This window comes from Penicillium macrosclerotiorum (genome assembly GCF_028827735.1).
Source record: "Penicillium macrosclerotiorum strain IBT 26536 chromosome Unknown utg000010l_segment0_segment0, whole genome shotgun sequence".
Taxonomy (NCBI): Eukaryota; Fungi; Ascomycota; class Eurotiomycetes; order Eurotiales; family Aspergillaceae; genus Penicillium; species Penicillium macrosclerotiorum.
The window spans coordinates 2,414,749-2,431,498 of NW_026643089.1; the positions used below are offsets into that span (position 1 = coordinate 2,414,749).

The 16,750-nt window shown below is 51.9% G+C and overlaps 6 protein-coding genes across 6 annotated transcripts; 2 read left to right on the plus strand and 4 right to left on the minus strand.

Moving 5' to 3' along the window:
• Nucleotides 1–1,757: 1,757 nt before the first annotated feature.
• Nucleotides 1,758–2,559, minus strand: N7462_010482 (Hpt domain-containing protein; the record flags this gene model as incomplete). The annotated part of the gene is made up of 3 exons (XM_057082196.1): nucleotides 1,758–2,124; nucleotides 2,294–2,463; nucleotides 2,527–2,559. The coding sequence occupies 3 exons, from the start codon at nucleotides 2,557–2,559 to the stop codon at nucleotides 1,758–1,760; spliced, it is 570 nt and encodes a 189-aa protein (XP_056929236.1).
• Nucleotides 2,560–8,769: 6,210 nt separating this feature from the next.
• zpr1 (zinc finger-containing protein ZPR1) lies at nucleotides 8,770–10,489 on the minus strand (the record flags this gene model as incomplete). The annotated part of the gene is made up of 5 exons (XM_057082197.1): nucleotides 8,770–9,236; nucleotides 9,306–9,482; nucleotides 9,538–10,125; nucleotides 10,185–10,299; nucleotides 10,373–10,489. The coding sequence occupies 5 exons, from the start codon at nucleotides 10,487–10,489 to the stop codon at nucleotides 8,770–8,772; spliced, it is 1,464 nt and encodes a 487-aa protein (XP_056929237.1).
• Nucleotides 10,490–10,902: 413 nt separating this feature from the next.
• On the plus strand, nucleotides 10,903–11,748 carry N7462_010484 (protein tyrosine phosphatase-like domain-containing protein; the record flags this gene model as incomplete). The annotated part of the gene is made up of 3 exons (XM_057082198.1): nucleotides 10,903–11,384; nucleotides 11,465–11,604; nucleotides 11,675–11,748. The coding sequence occupies 3 exons, from the start codon at nucleotides 10,903–10,905 to the stop codon at nucleotides 11,746–11,748; spliced, it is 696 nt and encodes a 231-aa protein (XP_056929238.1).
• Nucleotides 11,749–12,169: 421 nt separating this feature from the next.
• N7462_010485 (adaptin-binding domain-containing protein) lies at nucleotides 12,170–13,500 on the minus strand (the record flags this gene model as incomplete). The annotated part of the gene is made up of 3 exons (XM_057082199.1): nucleotides 12,170–12,291; nucleotides 12,331–12,642; nucleotides 12,714–13,500. Coding segments are annotated over 3 exons (1,221 nt in total), but the record flags the coding sequence as incomplete, so codon positions are not given.
• A 672-nt stretch (nucleotides 13,501–14,172) lies between these two features.
• On the minus strand, nucleotides 14,173–14,493 carry N7462_010486 (putative small nuclear ribonucleoprotein SmD3; the record flags this gene model as incomplete). Its single annotated transcript, XM_057082200.1, has 2 exons — nucleotides 14,173–14,278; nucleotides 14,375–14,493. The coding sequence occupies 2 exons, from the start codon at nucleotides 14,491–14,493 to the stop codon at nucleotides 14,173–14,175; spliced, it is 225 nt and encodes a 74-aa protein (XP_056929240.1).
• A 752-nt stretch (nucleotides 14,494–15,245) lies between these two features.
• Nucleotides 15,246–16,013, plus strand: N7462_010487 (phosphatidylglycerophosphatase; the record flags this gene model as incomplete). Its single annotated transcript, XM_057082201.1, has 1 exon — nucleotides 15,246–16,013. One exon carries the CDS (start codon nucleotides 15,246–15,248, stop codon nucleotides 16,011–16,013), a length of 768 nt encoding a protein of 255 aa, XP_056929241.1.
• Nucleotides 16,014–16,750: the final 737 nt, after the last annotated feature.

The window sequence follows — 16,750 nt, forward strand, 5'->3', positions numbered from 1 at the left end:
GTTTCCGCGGCTCGTTTTCATATCTGCTAGGCCGTCCCCCCTGCGACGGCGGATGCAGGCGCGGGCCAAGCTGCAGGAGTCCTCGGTGAAGCTCGGGGATAAAGGAATCGCGGGTGGCCTGGTTTGAAATTTGCAAGGCCACTGGACAGGAGGAGTCTTGTGGAGAGTGACGGAGACGACGGAGGGGACAGAGGAGGTGTAGAAGGAGGCAGATTGATGATCACAGGGAGATTGCACATTATGGCAGGATGGACGATGGGCCGAGTAGTGGATTGTGCAATAGGATGATGAGAATCGAATTCATCAACGATCGAGTGGCGCGCTGCTGGAAGTATATAATTGGACTGTCGAAGCTGTGGACCAAGTTGTAAACAGAGTAGAACAGGAATGGCGATGTGCCGATGATTGATTGGAGTGTTCATGTATAGTGTATAGTTTACATGTATACTGGATAGTTGCAAGCTTTCGAAGAGACTTTTGCTTCAATAACTCTCAGACCCCGGTAGCTGCAAACCTGGATGAACGGAAATCGATCCACCGTCGTGAACTATGCTTTCAGTACGATCTGCGGGAGGCAATTTTTTTTCTTTCTTTTGGCTTGGGATCTGGAAGTATATAACCGGGGCCATTGATGGACGCTGTCAATTGGAGGTATCTATGGCGTCTCACCAGTATTCTCGATCGCGATCGATCTCCACGATCGACGGGGCCGATCATGCTTAAATCGTCGCGTGGCGTCCCTTCCTCCGGGCAACCCCGGGGGCCACCAAGGGAAGTCGATTCAAGCTCACCGACTTCCCGGCTCGCGCAGGTGGCTGAAGGAAGCTTTCCTGGGCGCCAATCGCCAGCGCAGATGCATGAGGGGAAGGGAAACTGTGGATCATGGGCCCGTCTCAGGGGAGGGGAATCTATTGCCCGCGCAAGCAGGGTTGGCTACAAGCTCTATCGCCCCCAGGCCTAGTGCAGGTTAGTCTCGGATTACGCGGGCGTTTTTCCTGAGGGTATATGGGAACTTCAATATCTCACAGCTACTTGAGGGGTGAAGGAAGGGAGAAAAGAGGGTGACATGTCCCACGACCCTTTCCGAGGGCGCTGATGGCCCCGCCCCGTCGGGTTATCTGAGGAAATACACGAGACTAGCATGAGGATCATGCCACGGAAAGAAAAGAAAATAGGACAACTGGGGAAGCAGTTGAATCTCCCCAATCTCTTCCAACCCTCTCTCATTCTTGGGCTGTTCTCTGGCTGGCTGAGCTGGATTCGACTTCCGTCCCCGAGCAACAGCAGCATTGACAGTAACAGACAAGCAAAAAATAGCCACGTAGGAGCGCTCGGATTCCCATATCTCGGTACTCTGTCGTTTCTTCTGTAGCCTCGCCTTCTTCAGTCCCCGGTTCCCCTACGACGGAGAGGGGGAAACCATGCACTGTCACGATCAATCACCCGCTGGCAATCGCCCCCGAACAACAAAGAAATCCCCTCCAGGAGGAAGGGCAGAGCAAACGCAAAAGCACACATAAAACGAAGATTCCATCCCATCCAATCTGTCTGTATACTGCAGTGCCCAGTCCGGCGCAGTCCGATCGCGGCGAGGGGAATTGGTATGTACGTCAAAGAAACCAGGAAACCAGACATGACACATGACAAGGGGAGGGGGAAATGATAAAAAACAAAAAGAGAAAATAAAATAAGTAAAGCCATTTGCAATGCTCCATCCGTCGCTAAAAAGAAAAAGAAAGCACGCCACCCTGCGACACCTATTTCTTAGGCTCGGCTTTGGGCTTTTCCTCCTCTTTGACGTCGGCTTTGGCCTCATCCGCGGGCTCCTTCTTCGTCTCCTCCTTTTCCACCGGCTCCTCTTCCTCCTCGGTAAGTTCTTCGCCGTAGTACCGGCACAGGAACTTCTCAACCTTGGCGTACTCCACCTTCACGTCCTTGAGGGTCTTGGCAATGTTCGCGAGACAAGTCTCCTTGGACAACTTGCCGCTGCCGTTCTCATCCAGGCCGTTGCCGAAGTGCTGAATCTTTTCACATCCATCCCGGACGTGGTTGAGGCCTAGGGTTGCTGACGAACCCTTCAGGAAGTGTCCGAGCTGAGAAAGATCCTTCAGGTCCCTTCTATCACTGCAGGTGGAAGGGGTTAGACATGTTATTTCCCACTTTCGTTTGTATATATATATATATATCTCTCTCTCTCTCTCTTCTGTGGTTGTTGGTGTTGTTGCGGTTCTGGTCCACTCATTTGAGATGGTAAAGCAGGCCCCGCAACAATGGGGAGACGGGAGGTACTTACAGCGCGGCTTCGATGTTTTCGAAAGTGCCCTTGGCCTGGTCGAAGAAGCCGTAAACGATGCCCTTGCTGAAATCACGCTCATCGTCATCGTCCATCTCCAAGATCTGTTCAAAAGTGCTCTCATCAATGAGGTCTGCGACATCGGACAGCTTAGGGGGGCTGGTCTTGGCCTAGAAACAGTGATCAGTTGGGTGTGCCACCATGGAACACTGCCAGCGAGGAGAGATACGTACGGGTTCCGCCTTTTTGGCGACAGTGGGGGCCATTTTATTAGATGGGTGGAGGAGAAGAGGAAGAGAAGAGAGGGAAGGAAGGAAGGAGGGAGGGAGAGATAGAAAGAGAAGACACGAGAGAAGAGCCCCCCAGAGTAGATGCAGGAGAGGCGTTGAGTCAACCGAGTCCACTGCACAGGGCGGCAACTGTTGAGATTTCAAGTCCGAACGTGTGATCTGGAAGATTCAGATCGTTTCCTCACTGGGACCTGCGGCACAGACGGGTTAGTCAAGAGGTTCGCTCACAACGCGGGGTCGATGTCACGTTTGGGGGGATGAGGATGGGGGGGGGGGGGGGGGGTTGCAGGCTGTTTTATTGGGAATCAGATCAGCTGTGATGAAGCCTCCCCCGCCGCCATGGAATGCTCGGTCATCTCTCACGAGACGCCAAGGGTCGGATGGTGGCCTATAATCCCATGGCGGGGGACAGATTCATATGCCGGTCTGTTACAAATCCAGTTCATGAAGTAAAAAAAGAAAAACAGAAAAAAAAAACATAGACATGGGGGAGAACATCCGGTCAAGGGCCAGGAGTCCACTGAGTCTATGGCCAGATCAGGTCGTACGGCGGTGCTCGACGGTGCTTGATGGAAAGACAGGCAGATGATCCCGCGCATGTATACATCGATCACGCGTGAGCCCAGGCGTCTGGACCGCCAGGAACTATCAGGAACCATCACGATCCAGGGTGGCTGTCAAGGGTCCCGTTCCCATGCAGGTCCATCACGCCCACGACTGAAACTGACAGAGAATAGGTGGATGGGAACGTGGTGTCAGGCCCCATCATCGAGAGTCACTGAGAGCGCTTTCAGAGGGCTTAGATAGGGGAATGGGGAATGGGAAAGTGTTGTCAAGTGGTTGTTGTTCGCTAGTTTGGGGGAGCAGGGAAAAGCAGGCGAGTGTAAATAGCAAGCAGCTTACTGTGGGATGCAGCCAGCCGAGAGGGCAGAGTTTGAGGAAACAGACCGAGGGGGAAGAGCAAAGAATTCGAGGATGGAAGAAGACCGAGAGATCAGAAGAAGGGGAAGGGATAGTGGGCTAGTGGGCTAGTGGGCTAGTGGGATAGTGGGATAGTAGAGGGGTGGTGGCAGAGTGGAGGCTCGAAGCTAGCCTGTCGGCATATACTCCGGCGTCGAATCCTGCGCAAAGGCCTGCAAGCGTCACGGCGGGGCTGAGAGGGCAAGCCCAGCTCCTGAGGCCCTTGGGGGTCCACACTGCAAGAGGGGCAATCGGCAGACAAGGGGGGGGGGGGGGTTTGCAGAACGCTGAAATAAAAAAAAAATAGCGAAACAGAGAGGGGGGGGAAAAGAACAGAATCAAAAAGAAAAAAAGGAAAACGAAAACGTCAGATGGGATTTACGCGAAAGAATCGCAGGCAAAAGGATAGGGAGGATGGACCATCAATCGGGTATCGCGTGTAGAACCGAATGGACACAGGCCAGTTGATGTTCGGGTTCAAGCACAAAAAAGGAGGGGCAGATTGGGTTTAACGGGGGTTGATTGGAGCTGGTTCATCCCACCTTTGCGTGTCAAGGGCCACGTCGAAGAAGGGCGAGGTGGGTTTAAGGGAGCCGAAACGCAAGACCAGGGACGAGCCCGCGAGGTGTTGCGAGGGTGCGAGAGGAGCGAGTTGGGCTGGGAGGATGAAAGGAAGAAAGGGGAAAAGAGCCCAGTGACCGAGAAGAAGCCGCGAAGAAAATAGTTAGCGAGGGGCGGAGAACGGGAGCCGGAGAACGTTGGGTCGGGGTGGGTATTTTGGCGGAAGAACAGGACCACAACGTGGATGCCGAGAATCTTCATAGTTCATGCCCGTTATTGCTATTCCTCTGGTCTGACCCTGGGCTGGTCGTCCTGCGCGGGCGGATCTTCCTGATCTTCCTGATCGGAACGGATATCCATGAACGATGGGAGTGATCCCGATGTTGCTGCTGTTCTCCCTGCCCCAGAAGCTATCAATGAGACACAGACCATCACACCCGGCCGTTCTCATACGTCACATTCTGATTGGTTCTGATTGGTCTTTTGGGTTCTCTCGCATTTGATTTTATTTCATTTCTTTTCGATTCGTCTTCAATGGCTGGCTTTTGGGGTTTCTCTTTCGATCTAGGCGCCGGATCTAGATTCTTCAAACCCGCCCTTCCCCCCCCCCAATGTTAAGCCTTGGCTCCATTCCACGTCGGTCACCCTTTCTCGCCGCCAACCGATGCACGTTGTACCTTCGCCTCCTCGAGCCATCCCCATATTGGGCATCAATTGATTCCATCACCTATAGATCCGATTTTTGCGCTCTCCTTTTATCATCTTGGGGGCCCGGATTCTGTCAACCTGACTAAAAAAAAACACTAAAAAAAACCTGGGTCATGGATTGGGGGTATCCGGACTCCGGTTACTATCCGCGAACGGCCAGTAAAGGACAACCTCAAGGACGGGGGGGGGGGGCAAAACAAAATAGGCTAAGAAATACTATGAGGAACACGGAATGAATATATCAAAGTATGATATTGTTCGATCAACTTCACTGGGAACTAAATTCATCCCTTGAAATCATCGACAGCCCATCTCTTCCTCCTTTTGTCGTGCCTCTGCGAAGCACACAAGCACAAGCACGATCCACACATATCCATCTTAACCCTACGCTCTGCGACCCAAGTAGGAAAGCCAGATAACGGCATGCACTTCTCTCCCCCCAAAAAATAATAATAAAGGGACAGGTAGAGCGTCAGTCAAAACCCCAGTTCGTCCGAGTCCCGCCTAGCCCGGCGACAAATGTAACCTGGAATCTACAGCCATCATGACCGAGGAAAGGTCAACCGATCTCGCAGCAGGGAGAGAGGGGGGGGGGGGAGGGGGGGAGCCAGTTAATTCCAGCCGCCGAAGCGACATCATCGGAGCGCCGATCCCAGTTACCCGGAGACGTCACTTGTCATCTTTTTCAGTGCGATGTTCCTAGAGGGAGAGAACATGGATGGCCCGATGCTCCCACACGTGGGACCATAACTGATCCTCAGTCCCGGCCCAGGGAAGTATTTTTTCTTCGTCTACTAGTCGTGTGGTCGAGTGAAGATAGTATGGCCAAGGAACGAGAGGGCAACAACGGGTCTGCTCGTTGGCAGCTATGCCGAAAGAGGGACGAGGGGCGGTTACCAATAGTACGGGTCACCCCCACCGGGTTTCTTGCTCCCTCCAAGAATGACAGAATGTCTGACCAAAGGCCAAAAAAAGGGAAGGAGAGGGGAGGGGTGGGGGCTACCGGCGAAAAAGAACAGACCAGCAGGGGTGTCATCAGGTCGAGACGTGAGACAAGGATTTAGTCGCCGTCCTTTGATCTCTGTGCAGTTTGCTCCTATCGGGAAACCAGCCCCATTGACCGGCTCGTGTAGCAGGGAGGGTTTCCGAACGATCGAACGGACGGAACGGATTGGGCGCCCAGGACATGTTGGTGACCCAGTTGAACAGACGGGTCTGGGCCCTCGAGGACCGTGACTGCCGCAACAACACGGCGCCCAGGAATTCTACCGGCAACTGGCGTCATGTTGCATGTGTATTATTGTTTTTCTTTCGAGCGTCTTCTGACAGAGCCAGGCCCATTCTTCCTGGAACGGAGGACCTGACCGCTTGAGATGAGATCCTGGATCCTCTGTTAGATGTGATTGATATCCGGACAAGGTTCGAGGGTGATTTGGTGCGATCTGAGAGGTGAAATGGAGGGGGGACGGGGGACCAGGAACCGGGTGACTAGGCTCAGACGATAATGCTGTCACCGATGACGCTGGTCGAGAGAGAGCGAAAAAAGGGGGGAAAAGCAATGTCCTTCGGGCGTGAAGTTGCAACAGAGGCCCTCCCTCCGCTCTATCGGTCGACATCAGACGCGTTTTCAGACCCGATATTGAATCCCATCTTCTTCAGAGACGATGGCACTGCTGGTTGTTCGCGCGTTACCGAGCCATTTGTTTATATACCAAGGGCACATTCCCCGTTTCTGTGGGCGGTCGTCTGGGATTTTCGTGTGAAGTGGTTGGCCCCGAGACTGGCCCGCCAATCAGGCGCGGTGCCAGGCGCCATGACATCACGGCGGAGCTGCTCTCCGGCGGTCACAGCCTCTGATGTCATCGGCTTTCGTGGAGAAAGACAGGGGGGGGGGTTTGTTCGATCCTCCACGATCTGCTTCTACTGTACATCCTCGACTCCGCTCCCTCGGTGCCGAGAGGTCGCGATGACGGAAGAGGGTTCATCGGGTCGACTCACTCTGAGGGGCACACTCGTTCACGAACTATTAGGACCGGTAAACACCTAGTTATCCGAACGGGCTGAGATCAAGCTCTGGTTGGATCTGGCTTTCCTGCGTTGATATGGTACTCAAGACGGGGTTGGCAGTAGGGGTTTTTTTTGGTCTTTTGGGGGGCTTTTTTTTGACATTTTCTGTCTAGCGCCATGCAAGGCAGCATCATCCCCTCCATGATGTCAGGCAGCATCTGCCCGTGCGATGCGGGACCGGGACACAGAGAGGGTGAGGGTGAGAAATCAGTGCGACGCAACAACGGGGGTCATCGCCTTAGTAGTGTACACCTAGTCCACCGCGGGCTGCAGATTCCTTGAACTCACATCCGCCCCGAGTAAATATTGAAATTGCTTGACATTCATTGCGACGTTCCATGCGAACCGGGGCAACGGTCGGAGTTTGCCAGACACGTTCCTCGTTCGATGCGTGCCATACCCCCGAGGATCCCACAGCGTCTGGTCTCGGCGAAGTATATAACACCGAGGCTTTCGTTTCGCCCCGTACTTCTTGCCCGGAGATCTCACGCGGGTCAGAAACCGAGTACACCCATCATCTTTGAAAATGGGCCTAGCCTAGAACCCCCGCTGGTCCCTGCTTCAATGTCTTTTTTCAATGAATCCCCGAATGACAAGGGGGCATGATCACTTAGTTTCGCCGCCCAATACTTTCCCGCCTTGATGACTTTCGTTATAGCTCTCTTTTACCGTCTCGTTCGTTCGAGCCGGGCTGACCCCCCCCCCCCCCCCCCAATGCCGCCGTCGGCAAAATTGCCTTGTACTTTGTGCTTCAATGCCAATCCTCATTTCGTCTGGCAAACACGCCATCGTGATGCTGAAGATGCTTGTTCTGCCCAACTTGAGAATAGCGGGCCTGTTTCTAGCTTCCGCCCCCTTTTTTTTCCCTTTCTCTGCCTTCAATGTCTTCTCCAATTCCCCAGTTTCCCCCCTCCTTTTTCGCTTCCCCCAAGCGACCCCTAAAAATAGCTGTAAGACTCCACTCTATGTTTGCTTTTTTTTTTCACCCATCCAATACGAGGTGACAGGTGATAGCCCTGGAAACGTTTGCCTGCTAGTGGCAATTAGATAGTGCAGTGGCCGGTGATACATCATCCCACGAGACGGAGGAATATTGACCGTCTTTCCACATTGATGGAGTGGTACTGTACTGCCCCAGCTGCCCGCTTCCGACCGAGCGGTCTGGGGTCGCCCGTTATTCCTCGGATCAACCTACACCAAACCTCCCCTTCCCCCCACCCCCACCCTGTCGCTGACTGGGCTGAGCCGTATGTGATTCGGAGACGAGGAGATCTGTTGTCGCAGACAATGCAAGCGGGATGGAATATGGAACCAAAAAAAAGGCAATTAACGCAATCAGACCCTGGCACTTACGAGGGGCAGAATCCTTCATGAGTTCTGTGGTGATTTACAGGCGTTGCTCCGGACAAGCGTAGACAAGGCAATAGGGAATGGTGAAGTCGCGGCCAATAGGAATCTAAAAGCCGGGAGACTAGGGTTGTGGATACAACCTGGAACTTGATTTGGAAATTTCTATACATTGGCTGGGGCAGATCAACACCCAACACACCACCGGAGGCAGGGGGCGGGTAGAATATGAATGGCCTTTTACTTCTTGAGATCGTCAGGACGTATATCGCCATGATAGTCTGATGGTTCCATGATTGCTCATATGAACGATGATGCGATTGCGGCCGGGGAGAGTGCACATAGCATTTTGTTTAACATTGGAATTGCTATTGCTGACAATGCCACGTGGGAGCTTCTTTATTGGAGGTAATACACTACTCCACTGAAGACAAAAGGGGGAGCAGCAAGGTACAAGGTAGCACTAAGTATGACAGGTACGTGTGTAAGGGGAGCAGGCTAAGAACTTGACATGGAATACATTTCTTTCATCAAATTAAGTATCTATTTACCCATGGATTGATCAAGCATGTCATCCATAGCGGACACCGCCTGTTGCTTATCCTCGGACTTCTCTTCAGTCTGCTCTTTCTCTTCCTCATCCTTCGCATCTTCCTCGTACCCCTCAGTCTTCATATCCTTGAGGCCAAGATCATCTTCTTCCTCCTCAGTACGAGTGTACTCCTCAACCTTCAACTGCAGATCGGCGGCAGGGGCACAGAGGTCCTGCACGTAGCTGTTGGCCAGCGGATCAACCAGAGTGATCACAAATTTGAGCTCTCCGCTGATCGCCTTATCGAGACGCGAAAAGAACTGTGCCCACTTTCCTTTCTCCGCCTCAGGCATACTATCACCGCCTTGACGAGTAGTAGTATCCTCAATATCATAGATGGTAGAGGACAGCTGATCGCGAATCTCGGTCAAAATGCCCTCAATGGTTGTGAAGCGCGAACCGAGCGTACCACATTGCACTGATGAAACTCAACTTTAGTTACTGCCGGGGATGGAAGAATATACAGAAAACAAGGGGTAGGTCTTACCTTCAAGCTCAAGCTCCTCACTATACATGGCGCAGGTGTTGGACTTGAGGACGTCGCGACTCAAGTCTACCTCATTCTCAACGGACAAGGTGATCTTCTTGCCCTTCTCCGGGATTTCTCCACCAGTCTTAACTTCGTTGCTCTTGTAACCGCAGTGGGCGCAGACAGTAGCCCAAACTAGATTCCGAATTAGTATCAAGAACACAATCCAATCTCACTGTGAGAAACTTACTGAAAACCTCCTTGAAATGCGGGATAGAGATCTTTTGCATATTGACCACACAATCCTTAGCACAGCCAGGGCAGTGTGCAGGTAGCGTATAGACTCCGTCGACAAGATCGAGATCGTCTGGATCCCCATATCCGGTAGCCGGGTTGGCCTCAATTGCGGTTGATGGCTCAGTTTCGGCGCTAAGGCCAAGCTCTTCATTCTGTTCTGGGGTGCGGGGATATTCGGTTCTCTTGTATTTGTTACCCTTGTCCAAGGTGTTGGGGGCGATCCAAGAGTTGCCGGTAGGGTCATCGAGGGAGACGGTGAAAGGAAAACCAGTTCCATCCAGAATGTCTTTCAATTTCTGGATCAGAGGCTCCAAAGCATCGTGAACTTCAGGGGCATGTTCCTTGCGAAGGGGCTGCTCGCCCGAAAGAGACTCGTGTATCCGCTGCACCAGACCCTCTACATTTGTCAACTGGCCCTCTTTCGGCATTTCGATACCCAGAGTCTCGATTTTGAAAATGGCAACATCGCTGCGGATAACTTGGCGTTGGAGATCGTCGACATTCTCCACCTCAAGAGTATATTTGCTTCCTAGTTCCTGGACTGGGGGGACAAATGTCAGTTTCTTTTGTCCCTCTGGAGGGCTGTATTCTTGGACTTACTCTGTCCAGCAGACTTCACGGAGTTGTTTTTGAAGTAGCAGTGCGGGCACTCAAAGGATTCGAGAATAAGGTCACGGAAAAACGGAACACGGAGGAGTAGTAGGCGAGTAGTACCCTATCAGATAAAGTTAGTGAAATCGGCTTGATATATAAAATAGGTCCTGCGGGTCATGCGCGATAAGGCATACATTCTCGTGGCAATTCATGCAGAGACTCTCAACTTGCATAACACCAGTGTCCTCATTCTGCTCCACCAGATCTCCAACGTTCTGGAACTGCGACTCCGGCTTATCGGCAGCCGACATTGTGAATGGATGATTCACGAGGGGTGTGAAAGAATGGTGGCAAGTAAGGACTTTTCGGTCAAAATGACTGTGGATTCTTGGAGCTTTTTAGTGTAAACGACACAAGGCTGGAAGTGGTGGGAGAATAAAGAAGGAAAATGTCGGCCCAAAAAAAGAAGTAGTTAGTATACGCCCCTCTTCCCCCACCATTAATCAGAAAAAATTCACTGACCGCCTGAAGCTTCCAGAACACTCGCCCCCATTCTGCCAGGTTATGACTAAGTCCATGTGTACCGCCTACCGTAAAGGAAGCTGAGCACTGACTCGGGGGCACGTCCCCACACTCCGTTCTAAACTACCCGACAGTTTGGCTATCAACACACCTGCCAACTGCAACTGTGTATCTCGACCACCCACCTTCCTTTCCTCCCAGAATGCCGTCCTCCACCCCATCGGCACGTCCCTCAGGCCCCTCAGGCCTGACACGGGGCTATCTTTTTACCTACAACACCCTCAATCTGGCAACATGGGGCCTCTGCGTCGTGTACACGGTCAGCCTGCTGCCAACCTACGCCCCGACCAAGCACCTTCCCACCGTCTTCCGCCTCACTTTCAACCCGCTTCTTCTGGCTACCCAGTCACTTGCCATCCTTGAGGTTCTCCACAGCTTGGTGCGTCTGGTGCGCGCTCCTGTCATGACCACTGCGATGCAGGTTGCGTCCCGACTGCTACTGGTTTGGGGCATCATGTTTCCCTTTGCCGGTGATATTGTCGGCGCTGATGGCGTTGCCCAATTGGGTGACTATGCGTATCTGGGCTGTGTGGGTGCATGGGGAATCACCGAGATCATTCGATATGGGTTCTTTGCAATCACGCTCTCAGGAAATACAGTGCCTGCGTGGTGGACCTGGTTGCGGTAAGTTCATGTGTTCTGTGTAGCTTTCCGTCCGCATCTTGGTAATGCTGTCGCTGATATTTATTTTTGCATGTGCACAGATACAACACTTTCTACATCCTTTATCCCATCGGTATCTCAAGCGAGTGCACGCTCATTTTCAAGGCGCTGGAGCCAGCGGCTGCGATCAACCCATTGTTCCGCTGGGCTCTTATCGCTATTCTCATAATTTATGTGCCGGGTATGTCTACCTACTTAACTCATATCTCTTGCGAGGTCGCAAATAAAGTTATGGTACTGACTCGACATAGGTTCCTATGTGCTGTACACGCACATGATCGCACAACGGCGCAAGGTTCTTCGCGGCAAGAAGCGCGCTGATTAGGTGAATCAGCATGCTTTCAAATCAGAATAATGGTGCTTTCTTGCTATGGCGAAGATAATAGAGTGGCATGCTTTATCATGACGCCTGTGAGATGCTGTGTCAGCTGTCGGACATAAATTGGAAAATGTCTACCTACATTTGTATTTGTATAAATCTTATATCATGCATGGCTTTAGTTCACATTTGAAATGCCTGCAGAGACAATAGAACAAAACATTCCTAATCTCTTATATGAACATCAAAAGTGAAATGAATAAGCCAACCCTCAGTTACCTTGAATCACTGTCAATGCAGCATGGGCAGATGTCTACGTAGAATTGATTGCAACATAAAATTGTAAAATGGGGTTTAGCTATGTCTATTGATATATGTACATTCTCAGAAGAATTCCACGCACACAACAGTATTAGGAATACGATACCTATAGGTCACGCATGATATTTTGCACGGCCTTCGCAGCGAACTTCTTGCGCTCATTCTCCGGTAACTCAGCGCCCATATCTTCATCTGTATCAGCATTTGTACCCAATTGCAACGAATTCTCTGTTCAAATGTGAAGCATACCTTTAATAGCTTGCATACGCAGCATCAAACCCTCGATAGACTCAACCTTGAGCTCTTCATCCTCATCCTCCTCAACCTCCTCATTGTCCCCAAACTCACCACCACGTTCAATAGCCATCCGTAGTCCAAACATCTCGCGCTCGAGCTCCTGAACCTCTTGGCCAAAACCGCGTGTATGCATTGACCTATCGAAACTAAGTAACTCTTTCTCGAGGTCATCATCGAAGTCGAATCCAGAATCTGCCTCGGGATCAAGATCCTGCAGCCCACCTGCCGCACTCCAGTCATGCGTTTCCAGCACTTCCTTGATGCGTGGCATGCCTTCCAATTCTGTGAACACATATTAGCCCAGCATCCTACAATCCAAAGCCTCCGGGAACCAATGGCACAGCAAAACGAACCTCCAAACATATTCCTTGTCTTCACACTGCCCTGATCCTGCGGATCCCACTCAATAATCTCCCACCCAAACAGCCCCAACTCAAACAGCTGCTCCTCCCACCATGCCACCGAAAGCGGCACATCTATCGCACCATCCCCCAAATCCTCCTGATCCACACCCAGCGCTGACTCTGCATCCCTGTGAGACGGAGCCGTAGCCGTAGACACCGACACGCCAGCCTTGCGACTCCCCAACAATACAAACACACCCGGCACATCACCAACGCCGCCGCGCTCCTCATCAATGCGCCCCTTTACTGCTCCAACATCCCGCATCAGGTCCAGCAGTGCGCGGATGTCTGGACGCCGCGCAATATTTGAATCTAGCGCATCGGGTGCAGTGCTGGACTCCGGTTTTTGAGCACACACGACGAGCGCGCCGACAGCATCGCGGACAATCTCGGCTTCGTCGCTGAGAAACTCGGTGCGCCACTGTGAGGCGACGACGTCGGTGGATGCGAGGGGTATCTCGTCAACCCAGAGAGGAATTTCGGCAGAGTAGTATTTTGTGGCAAGGCGGAGAGGGCTGTGGGTTGTGTAGCCTGCGAAGGAGGTTGTGGTTGCTGGGGCTGCGAGCGAGGAGGGATCGGACGGAGATGCTGGGGTTTCTGGGATGGTTTCGTGTTGCGGGGGGTCGTGGACGGGTACCCCGGTGAGAGAGTGGAGGAGAGGGGGTATTGTTGAGAGGGATTGGGATGTTGGCGTGAGAATGAGCAGGCGTCGAGGGTTGGCGATGTGCTTAGAGGGGTCTGCGGGGGGTTGATGAGGGTGGCGAGGAGGCCATGATTAAATATCTGCTACTGGTGGTAGCCAGGCAGAACGGTCATGAGTTTTTCTTGGGCTTTGGATTGGATATAAAAGAAAATAAGGAGAAAGACTGCGTTGGATAAGTTGAGGCCGTGGTGTGGTTGAAGGGGGAAGGAAGCTTATCCCCGCATCGACAGAAAAAGTTGCGGAGATGCGTGGCTACTGATAGCGCGTCGCTATCAATACGCTACCACTCCGCAAAACAAATTGATATGTTATAAGCACTATATTACTGGAAATTTACGTCCGGGCCCGTCAATTCAATTGGCATAGGAACCTGTTTTTGATATTCTGATCATGGGAAATCGGAACTGAAGCTTTGTTGAGCACAATGCCATCTGAAACCCAGTGTCTGTGAAACCTGTCTAGGCAAAGACAATTCCTCCAATATCAAGGTAAATTTTGTATACCGGGTATTCATTCATGAGCGAGAAGAACAGGAGAGCCCTGCGACCATGTATCTTCAGCTCAAGGCTGGCAAGGCGAAAAGAAGCCAGGGAAACTTTCCCCCTCGAAAGAACCAGCAAAAAACACATGTAAATGACGAACGCCAACCACTAGAATCTCCCAGGTCTTGAAAACTGCACTTTCGTCCTAATTCGCATTACGTATTCAAGGTCTACCGCGCTGGCCGCGAGCGCGCTGCACAGTGGCCTTGCCACGTGCCAACCCAACACCGCGTCCGCGCTGGCCTCGTGAGCGGAACATGGGAGCATTCCTGATTGAAAAATTGAGAGTCAGCATTGGTTTATTTGGAAGAAAAGAGATTGAAAAGAAGGTTGATGTAGTGATCCGGGATCACGATTCGACGTACCGCAGCATGTCCGGTACGATGAAGAATCGTACATGGCTTCCCCGAATGTAGACCTGATCGAGATGGGAGACACGACCGTCGCGGGCGGTAACGGTAATGTCCTTAAGCTGGACATTCATGTTGTCCTCGGCTGTTCAGATGGAGAAAAGAGTTAGCGGAAGTTCTGTTGCTGATGCAATTCAAGTCCAATAGGCCACAAAGGCGAGTTGAAATGGCCCCGCAGTTCATTGACAAAGAATCCAGATCGCAGTTTTATTTTACGCACCTTCCAACAGCTTCCCTCGGTAGACGACTCCGGATGTGATCTCGAGCGTCACGACATGGCCCTGCAGAGATGGAATTAGCGGTCTGGCAGCGCAGCCGAAAAGAAATCCCCCCTCAAGGTCGAATTTTGTTCTAATTGTATGCCTCAAGCAGTATTATGGGCCAATGTAACGTACCTGCGCCTCGTTCAGGAGCTTGATCGGGATGCCGATGGTGCTAGTGAGCTTGCCCATCTTGACGCGGGAATGTGTGACGGAAAGGAATCAAATTCAAAAGACGAGGATATCTGGGTTGCGATCACACACGGCCGCTCGTCCAAGGAGTCGTAGGTGTTAGAGCAGGGCGGCGTTGGTGGGGTGAGGTGGTGGATAGCAGTGATGGAGGGTTTGGCGGAGGTCGCGAGACGGCGAGTTTTGCGGCTAAGGTCTTCCTTTCCGCTTTGGGACAAGAACGCTGGGTTCCCAAGCCTCGACCAAACGACATCGCAACTACACACCGGCCACGCCGCGGTTCCATAATAGCCTGCCTCATGCATCTACAATAGTGATTCGCGCCCACATCAAAACTCCCGGACATCCTCCTCTTCTTTCTTGAACGACCGCTAGCAATGGCCGGCTCGCCCAATTCCAACCTGCGCGGCTTCAACCACGCCGTACAAACACTCCTCAAACAACCGGCCCAATTCCTCCCACACCTCACTATCCCGACTTTCACTCACCTTCCAGAAGATCTCGGTCCTCATCTCATCGGTACAGCCGGTAAAGGAAGCGCAGGCGCCTCCGAGTCTCCCGAGAAAGCCAGCACACCCGCGCAACCACGAATCCCCAGGATCCGCGCCCTCGTCCTCGACAAAGACAATACCCTCTGCCCTCCCAAAACCACCACTTTCCCTCCAAAGATTTTGGAAAAGCTACATGAGCTCCGGAACTCGCCCACTTCTCCTTTCCACCAGGCGCGCAACCCACACGCCATTCTCATCGTTTCCAACCGCGCCGGCAGCCACCCGAATTACGACGGTGAGGTCAGCGCGCTGGAAGAGCAACTCGCGCATCTGCGCATACCGGTGTTCCGACTGCCGACTGGGACGGAAAAGAAACCGTTCTGCGGCGAGGAAGTGGTGCAGTGGTTCCGCGAGCACGAGGTGATCCAGTCGCCGCATGAGATCGCCGTCGTGGGAGATCGACTCGGTACGGATGTGATTATGGCAGGGATGATGGGGTCGTGGAGTGTATGGTGCAAAGAGGGGGTATTTGAACCGGGCGAGCGGGGAAAGCCAGAGCGCAATGTTTTGGAGAAGATGGAAGTGTGGATTGAGAAGTATCTTCGTGAGAAAAAAGGTTATACGGCGCCGGCGCCAAAGGGCTGGGAACAGTGATTCCTTCCTGGGTCAGACCGGGTGAGAAGACTCAAGCCATGAAGTGTACGATATTTGGTATCCAACATTTAGTGACGCATATAATTTGTGTATAGATTAAGGTCTCACAGCATTGCAGCTTGCTATTCTTCCGCCGAGGTAGATGAGACTCCTTCGTGTTATTGAGGGAGATTATCATTATGTTCACATCGAGAAAACTGGTCCAGGATATATGAATTTTACAGGCACAAGCAGGTCTTAGAAATCTACTGGAACTTGATGGACAAAAAAGGAATTGATTCGGAGCCTAGCGTCAATCTCCCACACTCGTTGAAAGCCAAATCATCATCAAGCTCTAATCCCTGGCTCAGAATATCTCAACTCTGACAAGGAGCGCCAAAAGGGAGTTAAAACGGGGGTCATAAGACACCATAATCAGGTGCCAACATGACGGACCACGCAAGCAGGTCGATTCCAAGACCATGATGATGAAATGCATGACAAGCATGAAGATGGGAGTGGAGAACAAGTCTGATCTATGATCAGACTTATCTCATCGCCATCGGTTAAAGTCAAAAAAACTCACAAAACATAGATAGGAAAATATAAATCAGGGGGCAAAGAATCGCCGTCCAAATGTCGGTCTGTTTGGCATAACCACGTAAAAAGAGGACCCAAACCAGCAAATCTAAGACAAGATAAGAAGTGGGTGGTCAGGGTATGAAAATAAACATGTGTAAGAAGGTAAAAAAATGTGA